The sequence below is a fragment of the Scatophagus argus genome, chromosome 10, assembly GCF_020382885.2.
Source record: "Scatophagus argus isolate fScaArg1 chromosome 10, fScaArg1.pri, whole genome shotgun sequence".
Classification (NCBI taxonomy): domain Eukaryota; kingdom Metazoa; phylum Chordata; class Actinopteri; family Scatophagidae; genus Scatophagus; species Scatophagus argus.
In genome coordinates this window covers 7,759,195-7,777,844 of record NC_058502.1, presented here as the reverse complement: position 1 = coordinate 7,777,844, position 18,650 = coordinate 7,759,195, and the positions used below count along the sequence as shown (strand labels likewise).

At 39.2% G+C, this 18,650-nt stretch overlaps 1 protein-coding gene across 2 annotated transcripts in view; it reads left to right on the top strand.

Moving 5' to 3' along the window:
• The window catches only part of rgs7a (regulator of G protein signaling 7a), a 47,843-nt gene extending 29,807 nt beyond the window's left edge, over positions 1–18,036 (top strand). The window contains exons 4-18 of one of the 2 annotated variants that reach the window (XM_046401305.1): positions 2,905–2,955; positions 10,191–10,297; positions 11,133–11,184; positions 12,147–12,211; positions 12,988–13,064; positions 13,310–13,391; positions 14,272–14,346; positions 14,509–14,607; positions 14,773–14,834; positions 15,277–15,387; positions 15,527–15,652; positions 16,093–16,279; positions 16,411–16,500; positions 17,263–17,299; positions 17,572–18,036. In XM_046401305.1, coding sequence (XP_046257261.1) covers positions 2,905–2,955; positions 10,191–10,297; positions 11,133–11,184; positions 12,147–12,211; positions 12,988–13,064; positions 13,310–13,391; positions 14,272–14,346; positions 14,509–14,607; positions 14,773–14,834; positions 15,277–15,387; positions 15,527–15,652; positions 16,093–16,279; positions 16,411–16,500; positions 17,263–17,283 — 1,205 coding nt within the window. In that variant the 3' untranslated portion in view covers positions 17,284–17,299; positions 17,572–18,036. Of the gene's footprint in view, positions 1–2,904; positions 2,956–10,190; positions 10,298–11,132; positions 11,185–12,146; positions 12,212–12,987; positions 13,065–13,309; positions 13,392–14,271; positions 14,347–14,508; positions 14,608–14,772; positions 14,835–15,276; positions 15,388–15,526; positions 15,653–16,092; positions 16,280–16,410; positions 16,501–17,262; positions 17,300–17,566 lie in introns of both variants that reach the window. The other variant, XM_046401304.1, reaches the window with a different exon arrangement.
• The last annotated feature ends 614 nt before the right edge of the window (positions 18,037–18,650 follow it).

Sequence of the window (18,650 nt, the reverse complement as noted above, 5' to 3'; positions counted from 1 at the left end):
AAATTAGCTAAATTAAACACTATTCAAAAGCTACTGAATGGCTTTACTGTGTGCACAGATAAAAAACAAAAAACAAAAACAGTGCAACAAGTACTGCAATACTTACAGTATTAAGCTTAAAGAATTGTGGTATCACTATGGATGGATAATACAGTATCAAAATGTAGATAAAACATGAAGGATTTGTAAACGTCTAATGATAAATTAATAATCCAAACCCTTACTGTAATACTTTTCATGCAAGTGCCTGCAAATTGAGCAGGAGCATTGAGCTTTTTTTTTTTTGTTGTTGTCGTTTTTGCTCGATTTTGCCTGAGGGCACCAACAACCAGCCAGATGCTTGGCTTGTCACAACCACTGACATGTCCACGCTCTTTTAAGATGGGCGGCTAAGATGGTGCACAGACTTCGGAAAGGTTGTCAGTGAGCACTAACAAATGAACACCAGACACAGATAAATTGCACATTTAGCTTTAGTGATTTAATGAGGAATTCTTCGCCTATATGAAGAGCAGTGTTTATGTTTGTATGTCTTTAATAAAAGTGGAAATCTGAATTGATTGATGATTTTACTTATGGCCAATAACATCAGATCATAACCATCTCTGTTGCATCTTTGAGTCAGATATTATACAGTCAGGGCATCCTCCGTATAGCTAACTACAGTGCTACACTTATACTTTATCCACATGGCCAACAACTACATGACCAATAACAATTATATTTTTGTCGAAATGCACGCACTTTCTATTAAGATTGTGTAGGGTCAATGTGCAAAGGACTTTCTGAATTTTCCCTCCGGGCTTCATGCTAGCCCCCTGAAAAACACTCCTCCCCTGGTGGTCTCTGTAGCTCCCCCTCTGTGAGCACTGCCTCTCGTGTTCACTGGAGCACTTGACCGAGCTGTAAGCACAACAGTCGGAGATGCAATCAAGGTTGCTGCAGTGTGTTTTGCCTCTGCACCACTCAGGCCCTCGGTTTTTAATAAAATAAACTGATTTCTTCTCTTGTTAATTTAATTTCAATTACTGTATGTATTGCTGGTATATTTGGATCACATACTCAGTGCTTTGCATAATAGCTGTTGCAAATGTGGATATTTTTCCTTCTTATACTCATGCACCAGAGATGCTCAAACTCTATGTGTTTGTATTAGTCATCCATACGTTTTTAGTTCGTGTATAATGAATAACATACACTCGTACTGTCGAGCCCTTAAGGTATATGTGTGTGCATGTACAATATGAGTATGTCTCTTCTGTGTGTGTGTGTTTGTGCGGTATTTTGTTTTAAGTGTCCTTGTGTGTCCATTCCTGAGTGAGCAACAGAGCCATCACTTTAAAACAACTCTGCTGCTCTCTCAGTTTGTTTTCTGTTCATGCTCCTACATATTTAACACAAGCCAGATGTCAGGGTGAACACTCACATTGCAGATTTTGACAACTTTTGCATGTACCATTTACATATCCAACATGTCACATTATTTTCCATTTAATTTAAGTCGTTTTCAACTTGCGTGTTTTTACAATAAAAGATTTTTGCAACCCCCTATATATTATTGCTCTTTTCATTGATGCCATGCTTTTTCCATGCATCATTTCTACCTAAGATGTTCAAGTATTAATTCTCAGCTGTGCATGTTGTCCTTTGCTGTACCCTGTTAATGTCTGCTACAGTAATTAGCCACTATTTGGCATCATTGGGATCATTAATTATTGATGTTATCATGTATCACTGTGTTTATATTATTGTCACAATTTTACACACACACACACAACACACACACTATGGGCATGATATTAATCAATCCAGAGAACAGACTTGTTAGAGGATTACCTTACACATTTCATTTAAGCGCTGTCTTAGAAAGTGGGTCAACTCTGATAGTGTGAAAATGGGGTTGTATTAATGATGTTAATCCATGGAAAATCTCATCTGGTTGTGGGGGCGCAGAAAAGCAAGAGGGTGTATTGAAAGAGCAATGAAGAGACAAACGGAGACAGACAGACAGACAGATGGAAAGAAAGCATGATGGACAGAGGGACAGCCACAGGGACTGTCTTTCTCACTGCATGAATTCCCTCATGTCTCCATTTCACACCTTTTTTTTCGGCCTTCTGTGGCTCTCATCTCCTCAACGCACCTTCACCTGTCAGCATGACAGTCAGTAATAATAACTTGGAAAATATATATTTAGCCAAAGTGCCAAAGTCACATGTTGCGGTGGGGTGTGAAAATGCCCAGGGGGCAGAGGATGCTGTTATGTTTTTCTGAGATGTGAAAATGATTCAGTTGCTTTCTTAGATGGAGACGATGAATTGCAAAATGGCATCCACCATAAAAAAAGATATCCATCCTAGAAAAATGGAAAAAAAGTGATATACAAGTCATCAGTAAAGCTTTACATTTGCCTTTATATTTTTGATGACTGCACCTTATATAAAAGGATACATATATAATGTTTTGCCTTGTACATCTGGTCTCCTTTCTGACGCTTAGCTTTTGTTTTGTGACAGCAAAGTGTTCAACTTTGCGCACTGACTTGTTAAATGAAACAATTGCAACTGCAGTGTCTGTGCTGTGACTGAGTCAGACAAATTGTGTTGTTACTGTACACAATGGATGCTTCATTATGTCATTGTACCTCTCTGGTCATTTATATTAATGGATTACAGCTTGGAGAGGGAGTCAGAAAAGAAAATTTGGTAATGGATGGCCTTTTACCCACCCACATACTGCAAGGCGAGAGAAATTGGCACGCACTGTGATGATGAGGGGAGGTGGGAAGGGTTAAGAGTGTCATTGTTTTCCCTTTCATTTGCATCTATATGCAAAAAGGTGTTTCAGCACACTGTGAATATATTATGTCAGTGATTAATATTCATGTGTTTTCTCTTGTTTCAGGTTCTGATATTGTACAGTGGATGATCAAGAACCTGGACATTGAAGATCAAGGTAAAAGAGCTAATCAATATTGATCTTGGACAAAGGTAGTAGGTGAGGTGAAAGAGACACAACCTTTCTCAGACTCGTCATAGCTCAGCCAGATCTGAACAGGGAGAAATGGTACACAAAGTTTTACGTTTAGCATTGCTTGCAATTTCCAATGATTCACTTCACTGTCCATTGCGAATGAATCATAGAAAAAAAGATGCTCCTTACACCTCCAGAATTATCATATTTTTAAAATTTTCTTCAATATCAAAGTCTGAACATACGCGGATACATTTCAGAAAAGAACTTCCATTAAATAATTTGTTATATGTTTGTCACGCTGTAAAAATGTGAAAGAGAAAAAAGATGGAGATCAATATGTAGACCAGCAAACTTAAAGATTTCATGGCAACATTATGCAGCACACAGTGTCAGACTCTGGAAACTCCTGATTTACTACAATAATGTGAGGTGGCGTGTCTTCTTAATTAAAGTTGATCTAAAACCTAAAGTATAAGATATCATTGTTACGGTTGTTCATACTGTTTCAAGTTTGCTGGTGTTTCTCAGGGCAAGATGAAAGTGCTGATCAGATGTTACAAGTTTTGAATGTGCAGGTTTTCATTATTCTGCACTAAGAAATAGGAACACCTATGTGCCTTTGTGGAATTGATGCATACCATTAGCTTAGCATACGTGGAAGTCCACAATTCTGCATTTTCTTTGATCTTTACTTTCATGTCCTTGAGCTACAGCAGACACTGCAATTCTTGTTCGCATTCATCCTTTTTTCCTTTCTCATTATTCTTATTTTATTCCACTGAAATAACTAGACTGTCTCCAGGGGAGTTGCCAGATCATTAGTTGAGTCCCTCATTCCACGTGAAATGACTCAAAAATGTTCAACTGTGTTAAGTATGAAAAGTTCAAACCTGTTGCTCACTAGCATTAAAGATGCCGATAAAGACGTACAGTATAGCTAACAGTGTGAAAAACAACCTTCTCTGAGTTTTATGTCCCAGGGTGTGTGTGTCCTGCAGGTGTGCTTTTACTCGGATACTGGAGTGTTTTTGTGTGTGTGTGTGTGTGTGTGTTTGCCTTCTGTAGCGTGTGCCTCAGCTTTGTGCAGCCAGTTCGTAGTTGTGATACTCGGCTGACTCATCAACTCACAATCCCTTTGTGTCTTGTTTCATTTGCATGTAAGGATGTGCCTGTCTTTTTCTGTGCTTGCCAGTGGTGCATGTTTATATCATCAAGGTTTTTTTTTTGTTTGTTTGTTTTTCTTAAGGTGTGTGAGGTGGTGCTGCTGGCTTTGTATGGAGCATATTTATGTCTACACGAGTGATTTTGAGGGCCTTAGAAAGCGGTTGAATCATGGTAGAGCACGTCTGCGATGTGTGAGACCAGTTTAACATTCCCCAGCAGATAGACTGTTGACTGTTCTTGTGCTTTTGTATTCTGTCTTATTTTTGTTTTTTGATATATTTTTTTATGGGGAAATTTGAAAACACAGTTTCAGGCATTTAAATTATTATGCTTTTCCCCATGATTCAAACAGCACTGCTATATGTCTGTATCACGGCAACAATAACAACAACAAGCCTCTCAAATCATGTCTGCTTAATGTGTAAAGTCTGTCAGTAACACATATGTCATTCCCTCAAGTGAATTTACATTCATTGTCACATTTTGTGTCACCTGCAATATTGAAAACACTCTTCTGTAACAGTACTCAAAATTTTAAAAAACTCTAAGTAAAAGGTCTGAAAACATGTAAACAGACAGGTGTTCCTTGTCCTCTATTTTTTTATATCTGTGCATTTTTTTTTTCTTTTTGCAAACGGACACAAAACATGCTGTCAGTGGCCCATTTGTGCTGAACAGAGTGTGCACAGAACAACTCCTGGCAGGGCTGACAAACACAGCAAAGTGAAATGCAATTAATTTGGCTCACAGTATGATAGCAGCATATTTATTATGTAAAGGCAGATGAGCTTATATCAAAGTTGACTAGGGATTTAGTCTTTTTTCACTAAATGAATGTCACAAATAAGATCCTGATGCACTAAAAATGAACTCATTAACATCCTATTTTGCAATCTCTCTGGTCTCCAGTCCTATTTTCATTCAATACTTTGATTAGCAGATGCAAATTCCTGCCTTTCAAGTTCTTCTCCATGTGTTTTCCATGTGTTTGGGATGTTTTATCAGAAGGTGCATGTTTAACTCTTTGCCGTAATACTGTTTCTACATTTCAGAACATTACAGATCGCTATCATTAATTGCTTTTCCAAAGCCTATTGGTTTGTCTGGCATGGCAACTATTGAAATTAACACCTTACCTCATTTAAGGTAGCCCAGACTTCATTAGCTTGCATTACTGTGCAGTCCCAGCCAGACAGCTCGCGAAGATATTGGGAACACGGAGAAGATAAATGTTAATGAGGAGTCACAGTCTGACACGATCTGCAACTTTAAGATCAATGGTCTGGTGCAGATGCTGCATACATTCCTTGCATTATACATTTAAACATTTCAATTATACATCACAAATCTCAAAGCTGACCCGAGAAGCATATAGGGTAACACTCTGAACCACTTTGGATTGAAAGCAGCTTGACTTACTCTTTCCAGTGATATGAATACTTCCAATCCATCGGTGAAAAACGTCCATATAAATTCACTTCCTGCTACAGAGACACTGCAGATCTTTCCTCTGTTGCAGTTTAAGTAATCCAGCTGATTGTTGTCTGTGCATTCATGGTTACAGAATTAAACCTGACTCTGCATGGCACGGATTCACTAAAATGTGAGGCTTAAAAACCTGGGCTGTGTGTAGCCCACTGCAAACTGACTTAAGTCCATGCCACCATCATGCTTCCTGTTTACATCACCCAAAGCATGATGGGAAACCTGCTGGGAAAAATCTCAAAAGATATTCACATCATATAAAAAAGAGAAGCAACAGAACTGACAATGAAAATCCTTTACTTTATCTATCAATAGACTGTATGGCTGCCCTACAGCTGTGGCTTAGAGAAGCTGTGATAAGCCTGTAAATGAAGTGAAAAGTGGATGAAAACTGAGCAAAAGCAGCCTTAAGTTGAAAGGGGTTAATGGACTTATTTAGCTCACAGTCGCTTACAGTATGATTTCGGTTTGCTGTATTATCATTTTAATTAGGTCAGGAGGGCTGTAACAACCCAACAAGCTGCTGCAGCATCATCATTCTGCAGCTCATCTGACCTCTGGCCTGCCTGAAAATTCTGTCAATAATTAAGTGACACTGTAAAACTAAGAGAGCAGGAATGAAGGATTGCTCATGATATCAGCACAGTTCAAAAATATGAAATATTGCACTATGCACTGTTTTAGTTTTGGAAATTTGTTTGTGGAAAACTGTTTATCTCAGTGTTCCAAACACATACACAGTGCAGACTTACATAAATAGATAAACTATTGTAGTTTAGTTTATAATAATTTACAAAACAGTCAAAACATTCACAGCGACTAAATCACATTAAATAAATAACATGAAATTTACCACACCACAACAGGACACCAACAAAAAAACTGTCAGCCACTCAGTCAAGCTGTCTGTGAGTGTGTGTTATTAAGAGTGTGAACTGCATATGAAACAGCACCTAGGGAAGAGGAAAATGATCTCTGAGGGAGGACACGTGGCTCATCAGAACAGCATGGAGTGGGTGCATGCTGTTCGATATAATGGTCCTGGTTTTCTCCTCCAACCTTCTTTAAACCTCCTCCTCATCAGACTCGAGAGTCCCTCTTGTAGTGGAGCTCTTCAGATGATCTTGTTCGCGTCTCCTTAGATCACCCCTCTACACACTGCTATTCTGGCATACAGATGTACAAAAGCCTGCAACTTCCTTGAAAAGAAAATCTTAGAATTATTGAATAGTGTCAGAATTCCTCCATCAGTCCCCTCACTAGTTCAGGTACACATATTATTTGTATGAAAGGATCATCTTCTCCTTCTTATCTGAAACAGTTTTGTTTGTTTGTAATATGTAATGATAATCAATCACAGTACACGGTACAATACAGAATCTCTTCCCTTGTGTTTAGACAAAACTCAGCTAGAAGAATACTTCCACACTCCACTTGGCAGAGCTCCAATCTGCCGGGTTTTTGGCACAGAGCTGGTAATATGATGAAATCAGGGGGTGTTTTCCCTCTGGACCGCAAGGCTGGCCTTTCTTGACAACTTGACTAATTCCAGTCCAAGGTTTAGTCAGCTATAAAGCTTATAGAAAAGGCTGCGATATGTTAAATAAACGCCCAAAGCTCCCCTGCTATCAGGAATTGATCTTTATACTCTTACTAGAAAAGCATTAACAAATGCATAATCTATCTTTTAATCCATAGAAAAAGCATTGATCACATAGCCTAATTTTGCATTGTTTTTACACTTATTCCTCTGGGACCATTACACTTTATATTTTCTGTACATTTAGAGAAATGAAATCTTTGTACTGGATACTAAATGAGCATTTGCTGCTCAGCTTTATCACATTTTTATGCCTCTTTAACTTGTTGGATGATTTCCTAAATTTGAAACATGCAAAAAAACAGACAATACAGGCAGTCTCAAGGACAGACACTGAAGTATCAGATACTGTGCGTAACAGTGATATTCTGCATCCATCCTTAAAATGCCATCAGAAAAACCCTCATCTCCACCTCAACAAAAGCACAGAGACTGAACAAACCACCACAGAGGCAGACACTCAGAACTGTGTTTCAAGAAAAGGTGACAGCAAGCTCTAACTGCACTGTCCTAGATGTCATTTTTCATACTGTGCTAACTTTGCTTTCTTCTGACATGCAACCAGTCTGAGATAACAATTCAGAAACGTGATAACTACATGGATGAGGGTATTTTTTTTTTCTTGTAAATGTCAGTCTTCTTGAATTCCTCTGTATTTTGTGGACAGGTGGAGGTGATGTACGCAAGCCCGGTCCTTCCCTGTAGCGCTCGGACAGAAATGACTGTTTCTCCTTATGACTTAATTACACGCTCAAAAGAAATACAACATACCGCAAATAACATATATTCATGTGAGACAATATTGCTGTATGAGAAACAGTACGACAGATAAAGAGGAAATGGTGTGTTTATGAGTAAACAGGTTTAAATAACTTATGAGTCATAATTTATTAATAAACAGAGCCCGCGCACATGTATGCGCGCACACACAAATGCATACACATAAGCATCCCGACCTCTCAAAGCTGTGACAGTCATCTCAGTGGTAAAGGAAAAGCCAATCTATATTTATCTCTCTCTCACTCTCTCTCACACACACACACACACTGGCTGAGTGTCTGTGTGTGTGTGTGTGTCTCAGAGAGTGAGGGAACAGATTTGTGCATATTTTATGCATGTGTACGATCTCCTGTTGTAGCATTAATAGCTCTGAGTATTTAGACCATGTCAATTATTGCAGCCTTTGTGTGTTTATTAGCGTTTTAAGATGACAGTTTACTGCAAGCCTCTCTGGGGCTCAAACACACTAAACACTCAATAAATAATCCAATTGCAGAACTAGACAAGGACAAGGCTTTATAAAACAACTGTTTTTAAATACGGTTCACAATGCCAAAAAAAGTGGCAGCATTAACAGAAAACAGTCAAAACATTATATCAAACCTGAATAATAAACATCAACGCCATAAAGGTGTTACACGTAGAGAACAGCAGGGAATAACTGGCGGCTGACATGACACACAGTTGATGATGATTACATGTTTTCATTATCTGATGGTTTTAAATCAGGGAAAGTCAACCGTGTGCTGAGGAGCTCCAGAGGGAAGCAGGTTTTCTCTCCAACCAAGCACAACACCAGGTGATTTGACTGATGAGTTCCGCCTCTCCGGCTGAAGGCGGACTAATCAGCGAGACCTCCCGCTGTGGTGTTTGGTTGGAACGGAGACCTGCCTGTCCCTCTGTCAAAGCAGTGTCAGAGTCTGTTAGAGAAGCAGCTCCCAATTCTGAATTATTCTGGCCATTTTCTTATGGATGAATTTGTACCATGGGATTAAAGAAAATGAATTACTTGTTAGGACCAAATAAAAAACACAACAAGAAACAAACAAACAAAAAAAAATAGCATGCTGGCGCAGGGTCTCTGATGGGGAACTATTGATTATAGGATAATCAAAGAATCTTCTTTAATGAAAAAGTGAGAATTCAAAGCAGGTTAATTCATAATGTCTGTTTATATCAATGCTGTATTTCTTATACAGACTTACCATTCTCATCTTGATACATTTTGGAAAATATGTTTAGTTGTTATCTGACTAGACTTTGATGCTCAGTTTGATAGCACTTAAATATATGAGGCTACAGTCGGCAGACAGTTAGCTTAGCTTAGCACAAAGACTGAAAATAGGAAACAGCAAGCTGTTAAATGGTAATATAATTCGCTCCATCAGTAGCAAAAAAAAAACAAAACAAAAAATCAGACACATAACCTCTTGTGACCAGTTTTTCAGTTTTTGTATGTGATTCAGAAAAGGATATAATCCGTTTATGAGATTTAGGGGTACTGATAGGTAGATTTGTTACCATTTGACAAAGCCATTGTAGCTATATATGTCCTCACCTCCTTTGTGCTAAGCTAAGCTAACTTGCTGCTGGCGGTAGCCTTATATTTAGGCTAGCTGTCGCTCCCTGCCAGTTATTTTCCCCTGTCCTCTTTGTGCTAAGCTAAGTTAAGCTTTGCTAACCCGGCTGTAGCTTTAGATATGAGATTAGTTTTAACATTTTCATCTCATATTCAACCAGACAGCAAATAATTATTTTCCCCCAGGGATCAATGAAATATTCTGATTCTGAAATAAGCATATTTTGTCAAATGTATCAAATATATTCCTTAAAGGTGTGTTTCAAAAATACAGTGTTTTGCCATTTTTAAGAGTATATAAAACTATATTAAACAATAATTTGGCTGCTGTTCTTTTTTATTTTCCAGTGAACAAACCTGTACATAATGTATATATACACAAAGGCCAACATTCTGAAAGAGCACAGAATAGCCATGTATAGTATGTGCAAGACAGTTGACAGTCATTTCATTTAACTCACTCTCAAAAGATGGGAAGAGATGTGTGAGTATATTTTTTATATGGCATGACAACAAAGTCACACATGCTGGTGTAAAATATTACCAGGAAAAGAACAGGAGTACACTAAGTTGTACATTTACGTTTTGTCTGTGTTTTCTCCTCAGTGGAGGCTCTTCACCTAGGAACTCTGATGGCTGCACATGGTTACTTCTTCCCCATCTCAGACCACGTCCTCACTCTCAAAGATGATGGCACTTTCTATAGGTTTCAGGTAAGGTAATGGTAATGCTTTGATTCTAATTTGTCCTATGGTAATATTTAAAAAACATATAACAGCCATGTGCTATGTTTTCACATGAACTGTAGACGATGTTTTTATTAATGTGTGACCATGGGGAAAAAATTACATTTATTAGGTTTAAAACATATTTCATCATCGTTTTTATATAAAAATGTGAGGCTTTTTCTAAAGAAGAAATTAAAGTGCAAAAATCAAGTTGCTACACGTCAAATCTCCAGCTCATGTAACTGTTTTTGGAATATATAAATAAGGGGAAGGCCAGAGGACAAAATTAGAAACTTGCTCAAGTGCTTCTGTGTGATATGCTGGAGTAATACCAGTAATTAGTAAGCACTGTGCCCCATAATTATTCCAGGTTTGTGAAGAAAAATCACCTCAAATGTCAATACTGAAATTGACAACTTTAGTGATTTTTCAGTAAGCTCCCCAAGTGTGCTGCACATAACTAACTAAAATAAATCAATGACTTAGGCTGTTTGTGTTAGGAGCAGGCTTCACTTTGCTCTTTACATGTGATTGGTTTTCATCTGAAGCCGTTCCATACCGTGCTGCCTGCAGAGGGTCAAGATTCATGCTGGTGTCTGCTCTCAGCACTCGCTGAAAGGGGCTTATGTGCTTTAGACGTTCTGCTGAGCCCATTATACAACAAAATGTTTTATTGTGACAGATGCAGGGTGACGACTGCATGCCCACCTTGCGTGACAGTGCATGCTTTGATGTAAAACACCATGTGGTTAGCTGTTCGCTGTCAACAATGTCAGGTTTCTTTCGGTTTTGTTTCTTAATGGCCTGTTTTCTTCTTCAGACTCCATACTTTTGGCCATCGAACTGCTGGGAACCAGAAAACACAGACTATGGTGAGAGACCTGTTATGGTCTAACTCCTTTATGCATTTCACAGAATGTACTGAAGAGGCTAATGATGCAGACTGTTTGTGTAGTACATAAAATATATATCTGCCCAGTCAATGTGTTATTATTACTGCTGATATTTTGAAAAGTTCAAAAGATGAAACTCAGATGATACAACTGCAGTATCTGGATGGTCGATAGAAGCATAAAATCACATTTTCTTTTAGTTGCACAGCCCATCGTTGGAATCAGTTATTGTGCAGTGGGCATGCAATAACTCTGTGCCTTCCTATCTTATTTCTATTTCATATTTTCAATGTTTCCAACCCAAGTCAGTTTTGTCTGCCTCAGTTAATCTCTCTGACTGATGTAGACTGATTACAGTGAAGGAAACCAGGCATGTGTTTGTGTGCATACACCTGTTGTGCACATTTGGATGGGCGTTTTAATGGTGACACAGGGACAAGCTTTTCATTGTTTACAGCAGAGCGGAGTGGTGATAAACATTTCATAATGCCAAAAATGGTTTTGGTAAACCTCTGCAGTCTTTCATTTGTAGTTTGAATTGTAGGAGAGGAAACGGGCTAATGCTCGCTGTGGGGATAATCCTGTGAGTGTTGGGGGAAGTTAGAGTGTCTCTGATTCATGTGAATGATGGCCCATAATGAAAACAGTCTAATGGCATAATGAAGCCTCCACATAATGGTCAGTTAACAAAGGGATGAAGGGATGATCATAGTACAGGAAGACATCAAAAGTCATGCGAGCGCGCACACACAAATGCAAGCCGCAACAGACGCTCAGACACCATGCACAGTCAATGACCTTTGTGATTTGCAGGCCGGTTTAAATGTGCAGTTGAGAGGATTAAATGAGTAAACGAAGGGCCACTTAAGGCTGTTAAAACCGTGCTGAGATCCAGTTCTCGCTCTGTTACCAGTCTCTGTTTCTCCCTCTCCCCCTCTCAGCTGTTTACCTCTGCAAAAGAACAATGCAAAATAAAGCACGGCTGGAGCTTGCAGACTATGAAGCGGTAAGTGAAAGAGGTCTTTGAGTGTCAGCACTCCTCTCGTCGCAAATCTGTTCCCTGGCTTTATCTCTTGCCTTTTTGTTCATGCTGAAGCTGAGAACATTTGTTTTTCTGTGTGCCACTGCATCATTTGTAACTTTCCTGTCAACAAAGCTATTAAATGAATCACCAGGTTAGTTATACAACCCTGATTCCAAAACATGAGTGGAAAACATTAATTAAACAATGTGATAATTTGCCAATCCTTACTGACATTTACCCAATGGAAAACAGTACAGAGACGATATATTTAATGATTTACCTTCAACTTCATTCAGCTTATTTTGAATTTGATGCCAGCAACACTTTTCAAACAATTTGGGACAGGAGTGTCAAGAATAACTGGGGAATATGTGGAATGCTCTAAGAAACACCTGTCTGGTACCTTCCACAGGTAAACAGGTTAGTTAGTAACAGGTGATCATAACTTGACAGAGCGTTCTCAAGCAGGGCTAGGACCTGGACACATGATTGTACTATGGTATATTACTACATGGGCTCAAAACGGCAGTAAACACAGTACATTTGCGCATGATTACATTCTGTTTTTATTTACATTTTAATCAGTTGTACTTTGGGTTTCTTACTTTTTGTGTGTGAGGAGGGAACCTTAGAGATGGCATCCAGGTGTGCAGTAGCACACACTGTTACTGCATGTTGCACACTGCATTGTCACAACACAATCAGATCCTTCAAAAATCCTTTTTCTTCTCCTTTTCTGTACTTTGTTTTTCTTGCAGGAGAGCTTAGCAAGACTACAGCGAGCTTTCGCCAGGAAATGGGAGTTCATTTTTATGCAAGCAGAAGCACAAGCAAAGTAAGTTTCTATGTGAACCACACACACACACACACACAGTGAGCCATTATGAGTGAGGCCTCTCACAAAATCATCACACAATCACTAAGACACGATCAGTTTTAGTGTATAACTACAACTCCCCTGTAGCTGTCAGCACACAACTTCACAGATAAGCTGCACTGTAAATGTGTGATGGAGTCAGTGTGTTGGAGGAAGCTGCATGCTCCGTAAAAACAGTTCTGATGTTCTTTTTTTCCTTTCAGAGTGGACAAGAAAAGAGACAAAATTGAAAGGAAAATTCTCGACAGTCAGGAAAGAGCATTCTGGGACGTGCACAGACCAGTGGTGAGTGAAATTACTGATGTTGTCTTCGTGGTCACCTTGGCTGTTATCGACACCATTGCTGACATTATCATCGTAATCTTAATTGTTCCTGCAAAAATTTGAAAAATGGAAAATAACAACTTCAAGCTGCCCACGTTGGACTCCACCATACACAAGGGATCAAAGAATTATTACACAGAATAGTTATTGTTTAGCCATTTACAGCCTCTGGTGCAGTTAAAAACTCGTCATAGATTAATTCATTCATATGTGAGCTATGGATTCCTGATTCCTCCGAGTTGTGGATCATGGAAATAGGTGACCACAAATCCCCTGCCACGCATTTCTCTGCCACACACACAAAATGCCACATCAATAACTGTCACATCACATCAGCTTCACTGCTGCTCTTTACCTTGGTCATCCACACTTGCTCGGCATTAGCATTTAGTTTCCCCCCTGAGGTTACAGGCTCTCTTCTGCTGTATTTTGCTGAAAGCCACAGCTCCATGCTTAATTGGAAAATAAGTTCAATTTATGCATCCTTGGAGCAACATAATCAATATTAATTCAAATTTCACAGTGATGCTGTCAAGCTACTTACATTTGTTCTTCTGGAAGAGACCTAGATTGGACCACTTGTTTAATCAGCCAGAATTTGCACACTAACTGACTGTGATTTCCCGCTGGTTTACTTGTTTTGCTAGAAATGGCACATTCCATGTTTAATTAACCAGCATCTGACACATTGTCCTGAAGACTTCTTGGAATCACTTCTCACCCCAGCAAAGCATACTGGATTCGATTAACTGTAATTGCATCGTCATCCTAGAGGGCAAAGCATAAACAGCTATAGTTGTAGAAATTTAATTTAAGGTGAATTAACTCTCCCTTCTCACAGCCTGGATGTGTGAATACAACGGAAGTCGACATAAAGAAGTCCTCCAGAATGAAAAACCCCCACAAAACCAGAAAGGTACAACACAACTTCCTGCTGATATACTTTTCTTTTGAGGTCAGGTACGATAGCACGATAACATGGACCTGAACAGACAGGCTTATGGTTGGTTGCTGTGCTTGTCAGCAGTTGTAAGAGTACTGCTGTTTGACTCATTCTGTATGTTTTTTCTTGTCTCAGTCTGTGTATGGACTGCAGAATGATATCCGTACCCACAGCCCAACTCACACCCCTGCCCCAGAGGCCAAGCAACCAACAGAAGAAGAACTACAGGAACAGGTTAGACTTTACTAAACACAGGCTCTTTATCCAACTCAGTGCTAGTGACTCCTCTGAGAAGCTCCAGCAGCTGCTAGTGTTAAAACTGTAATTGTAGTTTGTATAAAACAATTGTGAATTCATGGAGGCTGATGTATGTTAATTATTCCCTGCTATGGTTTTCAGATCACCTTTTGGCAATTGCAATTAGACAGGCATCGACTGAAAATGTCCAAAGTGGCGGAGAGGTGAGCGATGTTATTTGCCTCTTTATTCAGTTTAGCCATCGATCTGTTTATTGAGCTTTTAAACAGCCTAGCACGATGTGGAATCAAGAGCTCCGATGACCTTGAGGGCCGTTTGCGCCCGGACTATGCCTTCAGTGAGCGTCAGCGCTGACGATACCAGATACTGAATGGCACACGACGTGTTTGTCATTTCCTCCACTGAAAAGAGAGGTGCATTCAGCGAAGAGATCTCTATCGTCGTCTCCAAGTACAGGCTCAGTCCCTTCTCACGCTCTGCCTTTATTTCAGTTTGAAGTGTTTGCTCTCAAGAACATTTCACTTTCCCTTAAAGCTTACAAATAAACATCTCAGTCATAATCACTCACAGAAAGGTGTGAATCACATTTCCGATCACTTGAAGTTGTTCATGTGCTCTCTGTCGTTTCTTCTCAAACTCAAACAGTTTGCTGGGCTACACAGAGCAGTACCTTGAATACGACCCCTTCCTGACGCCTCCAGATCCCTCCAACCCCTGGATCTCAGACGACACCACGCTCTGGGAGCTCGAAGCCAGGTGGGTATATGAGAAAAGCAACATACATATTTAGATGGAAACAAAGAGTGGTTGATATATTTTCATGGTTTATTCTATAGAGTGCTTTGTATGTTACACCTGTGAAAGATCTGTTGCATTTTTGTGCATCCACCTTCAGTAAGGAACCAAGTCAGCAGAGGGTAAAGAGGTGGGCTTTCGGCATTGACGAGGTCTTCAAAGATCCTGTTGGGAGAGAGCAGTTCCTCAAGTTCCTTGAGTCTGAGTTCAGCTCAGAGAATCTCAGGTACACAATAAAACATATTTAAAAGTTAAAAAAATTATTAGTCTATTTATGAGAATACTTGCCATAAATTCATTTCTTGAATAATGGTGATTACTGAAAACAGCCTCAATCTATATGAGACAACAAAAATATGAAGTGCCTGCAATATTTAATCCACAATAAAACAGCTAAACATTTAACATTTTAAATCTATAACTTACATGCAGTTGTCATGTGATGTTATTAAGTGTATTTAAAGACCTGTCAACAATGGTGGAAGACAAATGCAGATTCCAAGACTTTCTTACATGCAAATTACACATACAAATAGATAACTAGAATAGGACAGAAGAATAGAATAAGAGAATAGAGTTTTGTTGTCATTCAAAACTATAAACAAGATTGTCCATTGTCTGTTTTTACAGAGACTACTACCACTTACTCTTAACTTTGGTCTGCAGGTTCTGGCTAGCAGTCCAAGAACTAAAAAAGCGCCCCATCAGAGAAGTTCCAACTCGGGTTCAGGAGATCTGGCAGGAGTTTCTGGCCCCCGGAGCACCCAGTGCCATCAACGTGGACTCCAAGAGCTACGACAAAACCACCCAGAATGTCAAAGATCCAGGACGCTATGCCTTTGAGGATGCACAGGTGCAAATGATATAAATACATTAAATCACATCATCAATTTATGAAGCAACGCTCTTTTTGGGTGGTCAGTAGAATATTGCATTTTCTGATTTTATCATTTCTTTTCCGTTTTCTGTTGTCTTCTGCAACAGGAACACATCTACAAATTGATGAAGAGTGATTCTTACAGCCGTTTCATCCGTTCCAGTGCCTACCAGGAGTTACTACAGGCCAAGAAGAAGGTAAAAAACACATAAACTGAATCAAAATATTGAATAAATGTTTAAGTTTGAAAGTCAGATGAGATGCAGAGAAGTGTTTGCAGAAGACAACGTGTACTTACATTCGTTGCACTGACTCTTCAGTCAGTTTAGCTGTGGTTTGGTCAGAACACACTTATTACAAAAGCTATCTTGAGCAGCAGAATTAGTGTGAGTTAGGGCAGTGTGTTCGTTCCAGTGAATCTGTAGGTGTTTCCTGCAAAAGCATGCTGTACCTGAAAGTCCTATATATGTGGTAAAGTTGCTAACTGTGCTATCAGGTCAGCAGTACCAGTGAGGGCCAGAGAGAGTGAATACAACCTATAAATCGAGTCTGCTTCAGGTGTGGATGATGGAGTAGCTGATCAGGAGTCCTGTCAGGCTTGTAGAAATTGTTATGAATAGCAGAGACCAAAGGCTGTCATAACATGATGAATAATTCAGAATTATTCAGGTGTATTTATGTGCTTAAAACCTGCTTTGTCTCACACCGCCTCCATTTTCTCTGCTTGTCACTCTGGCAAAGAAGATTTTAGTATTATAGCTCTGGCTTTTCGATAAACCATCATGTGAATGCGCTGCAACTGGAAGTGCAGAGAGCTCTCTCTCTCTATTCTAAAGTACAGCTCTTGTCTGGCTGGCAAACTGTTATTCATAATATATATTATAATTTATTTATAGCCACCTGAATCTGCTACATGGTAACATTACTTCATTTAATGTGTCCTTTCTGTGTCCTCACAGAAAAGTAAGAACTTGTTCTGAAGGCTGTCACTTCCAGGTAATAACCCATACAGAACAACACATACTGTGTGCAGTAACTGGTTGCTGTTGTCATACTATGAATGATGTTACATTTAAACTCAGATCAACCCTTAAATTTGCACAGTTCATGTGATAGAAATATGCACTTTGAGCAGAATAGCCATGGCTACGCATTTTGTTATTAAATCAGAAAAAAAAGTGTTATTTATTCACTCTCATTCCCACTTACTTAATTACGTCTTTCTCTTTTCCAACTGTTCCCCCTTCGTTCATCCCCTCCCAGCACAGTGGAGATCACTAGCATCCAAGAGGCTGACCAGTCGTGTGCCATCATGCTAAAATCAATGCCATCTCTCTCTCTCTCTTGGACATGGAGAGGCGACCATCTCATCTCTTCGTCATCATTGTCTGTCCATCCACTCTTGGCTCAGCAGGGCAATGAGCCGGGTCGTCTGTTCGTCTGTTGTCCGCCGGATGTTGCATGTCCATGGAGAGGATGTTCCTTCTTCTCTCTCCTCTTAACAGTACCTGATATATTTCCAGTATTCTCAGAATGGAGCCACTGCTGGACTTGTGAGGACATTGACAGACTGGTGAGATGAAAAATGTCAAAATCCGGTGCTCCGGTTCTTTCCATCGTAACTGCTGGATCGGAGCCCCCTTTCTCACGTCCAGCTGAACCAAATGATGTCAGAGAGAAAAAAAAGAAAAGAAACAAAAACAAAGAAAAAATATATAAAATGACAACTTAAACTGATAAATCTAACCAGTGTCATTGCTTTACATGATCTGAGGTCACAGATACTTTGTCACGCTATGGGAAGTGTTGTGCAGAATGAATATACAATATATATATATATATATATATTATACATATATATTATGATTAGGATTATTATTTATTGTGCATTTATTTTGCTTTGCATTATTTTATTTCACTGCAATAACTAGCACATATGGTTTTCATTGCACCTGTAAAGTCATTCAAAATTACAATAATGCCGTCTCCTGTCTTATGTAGAACATAATTCTTTGTTATTCTCTCCTGCATTTATTTTTATACCATATTTAAAGACACTTTTACTTACTTGTATTATTAAAGTTGGCCCTCTATCTGTTACTATGGCCTGGGCTTGGATTTTTTTTCACTGCCTAACCTCTGAAGATTTTGCGCAGCGTTCATTCCGCAACTTTAGAAGCATCCAACAACATTGCAGCGAACAGTGCACTTTTGTTTTTCACCACTAGATGGTGCTAAATCATTTCCCACAGCAGGAATCTGCCTTCTTTCAACAACCAGTTCCTCTTCAACACAGATCAGCAAATTACACCACAGTGCTTTGCAGACAAATGAAGTCTTGTCATGC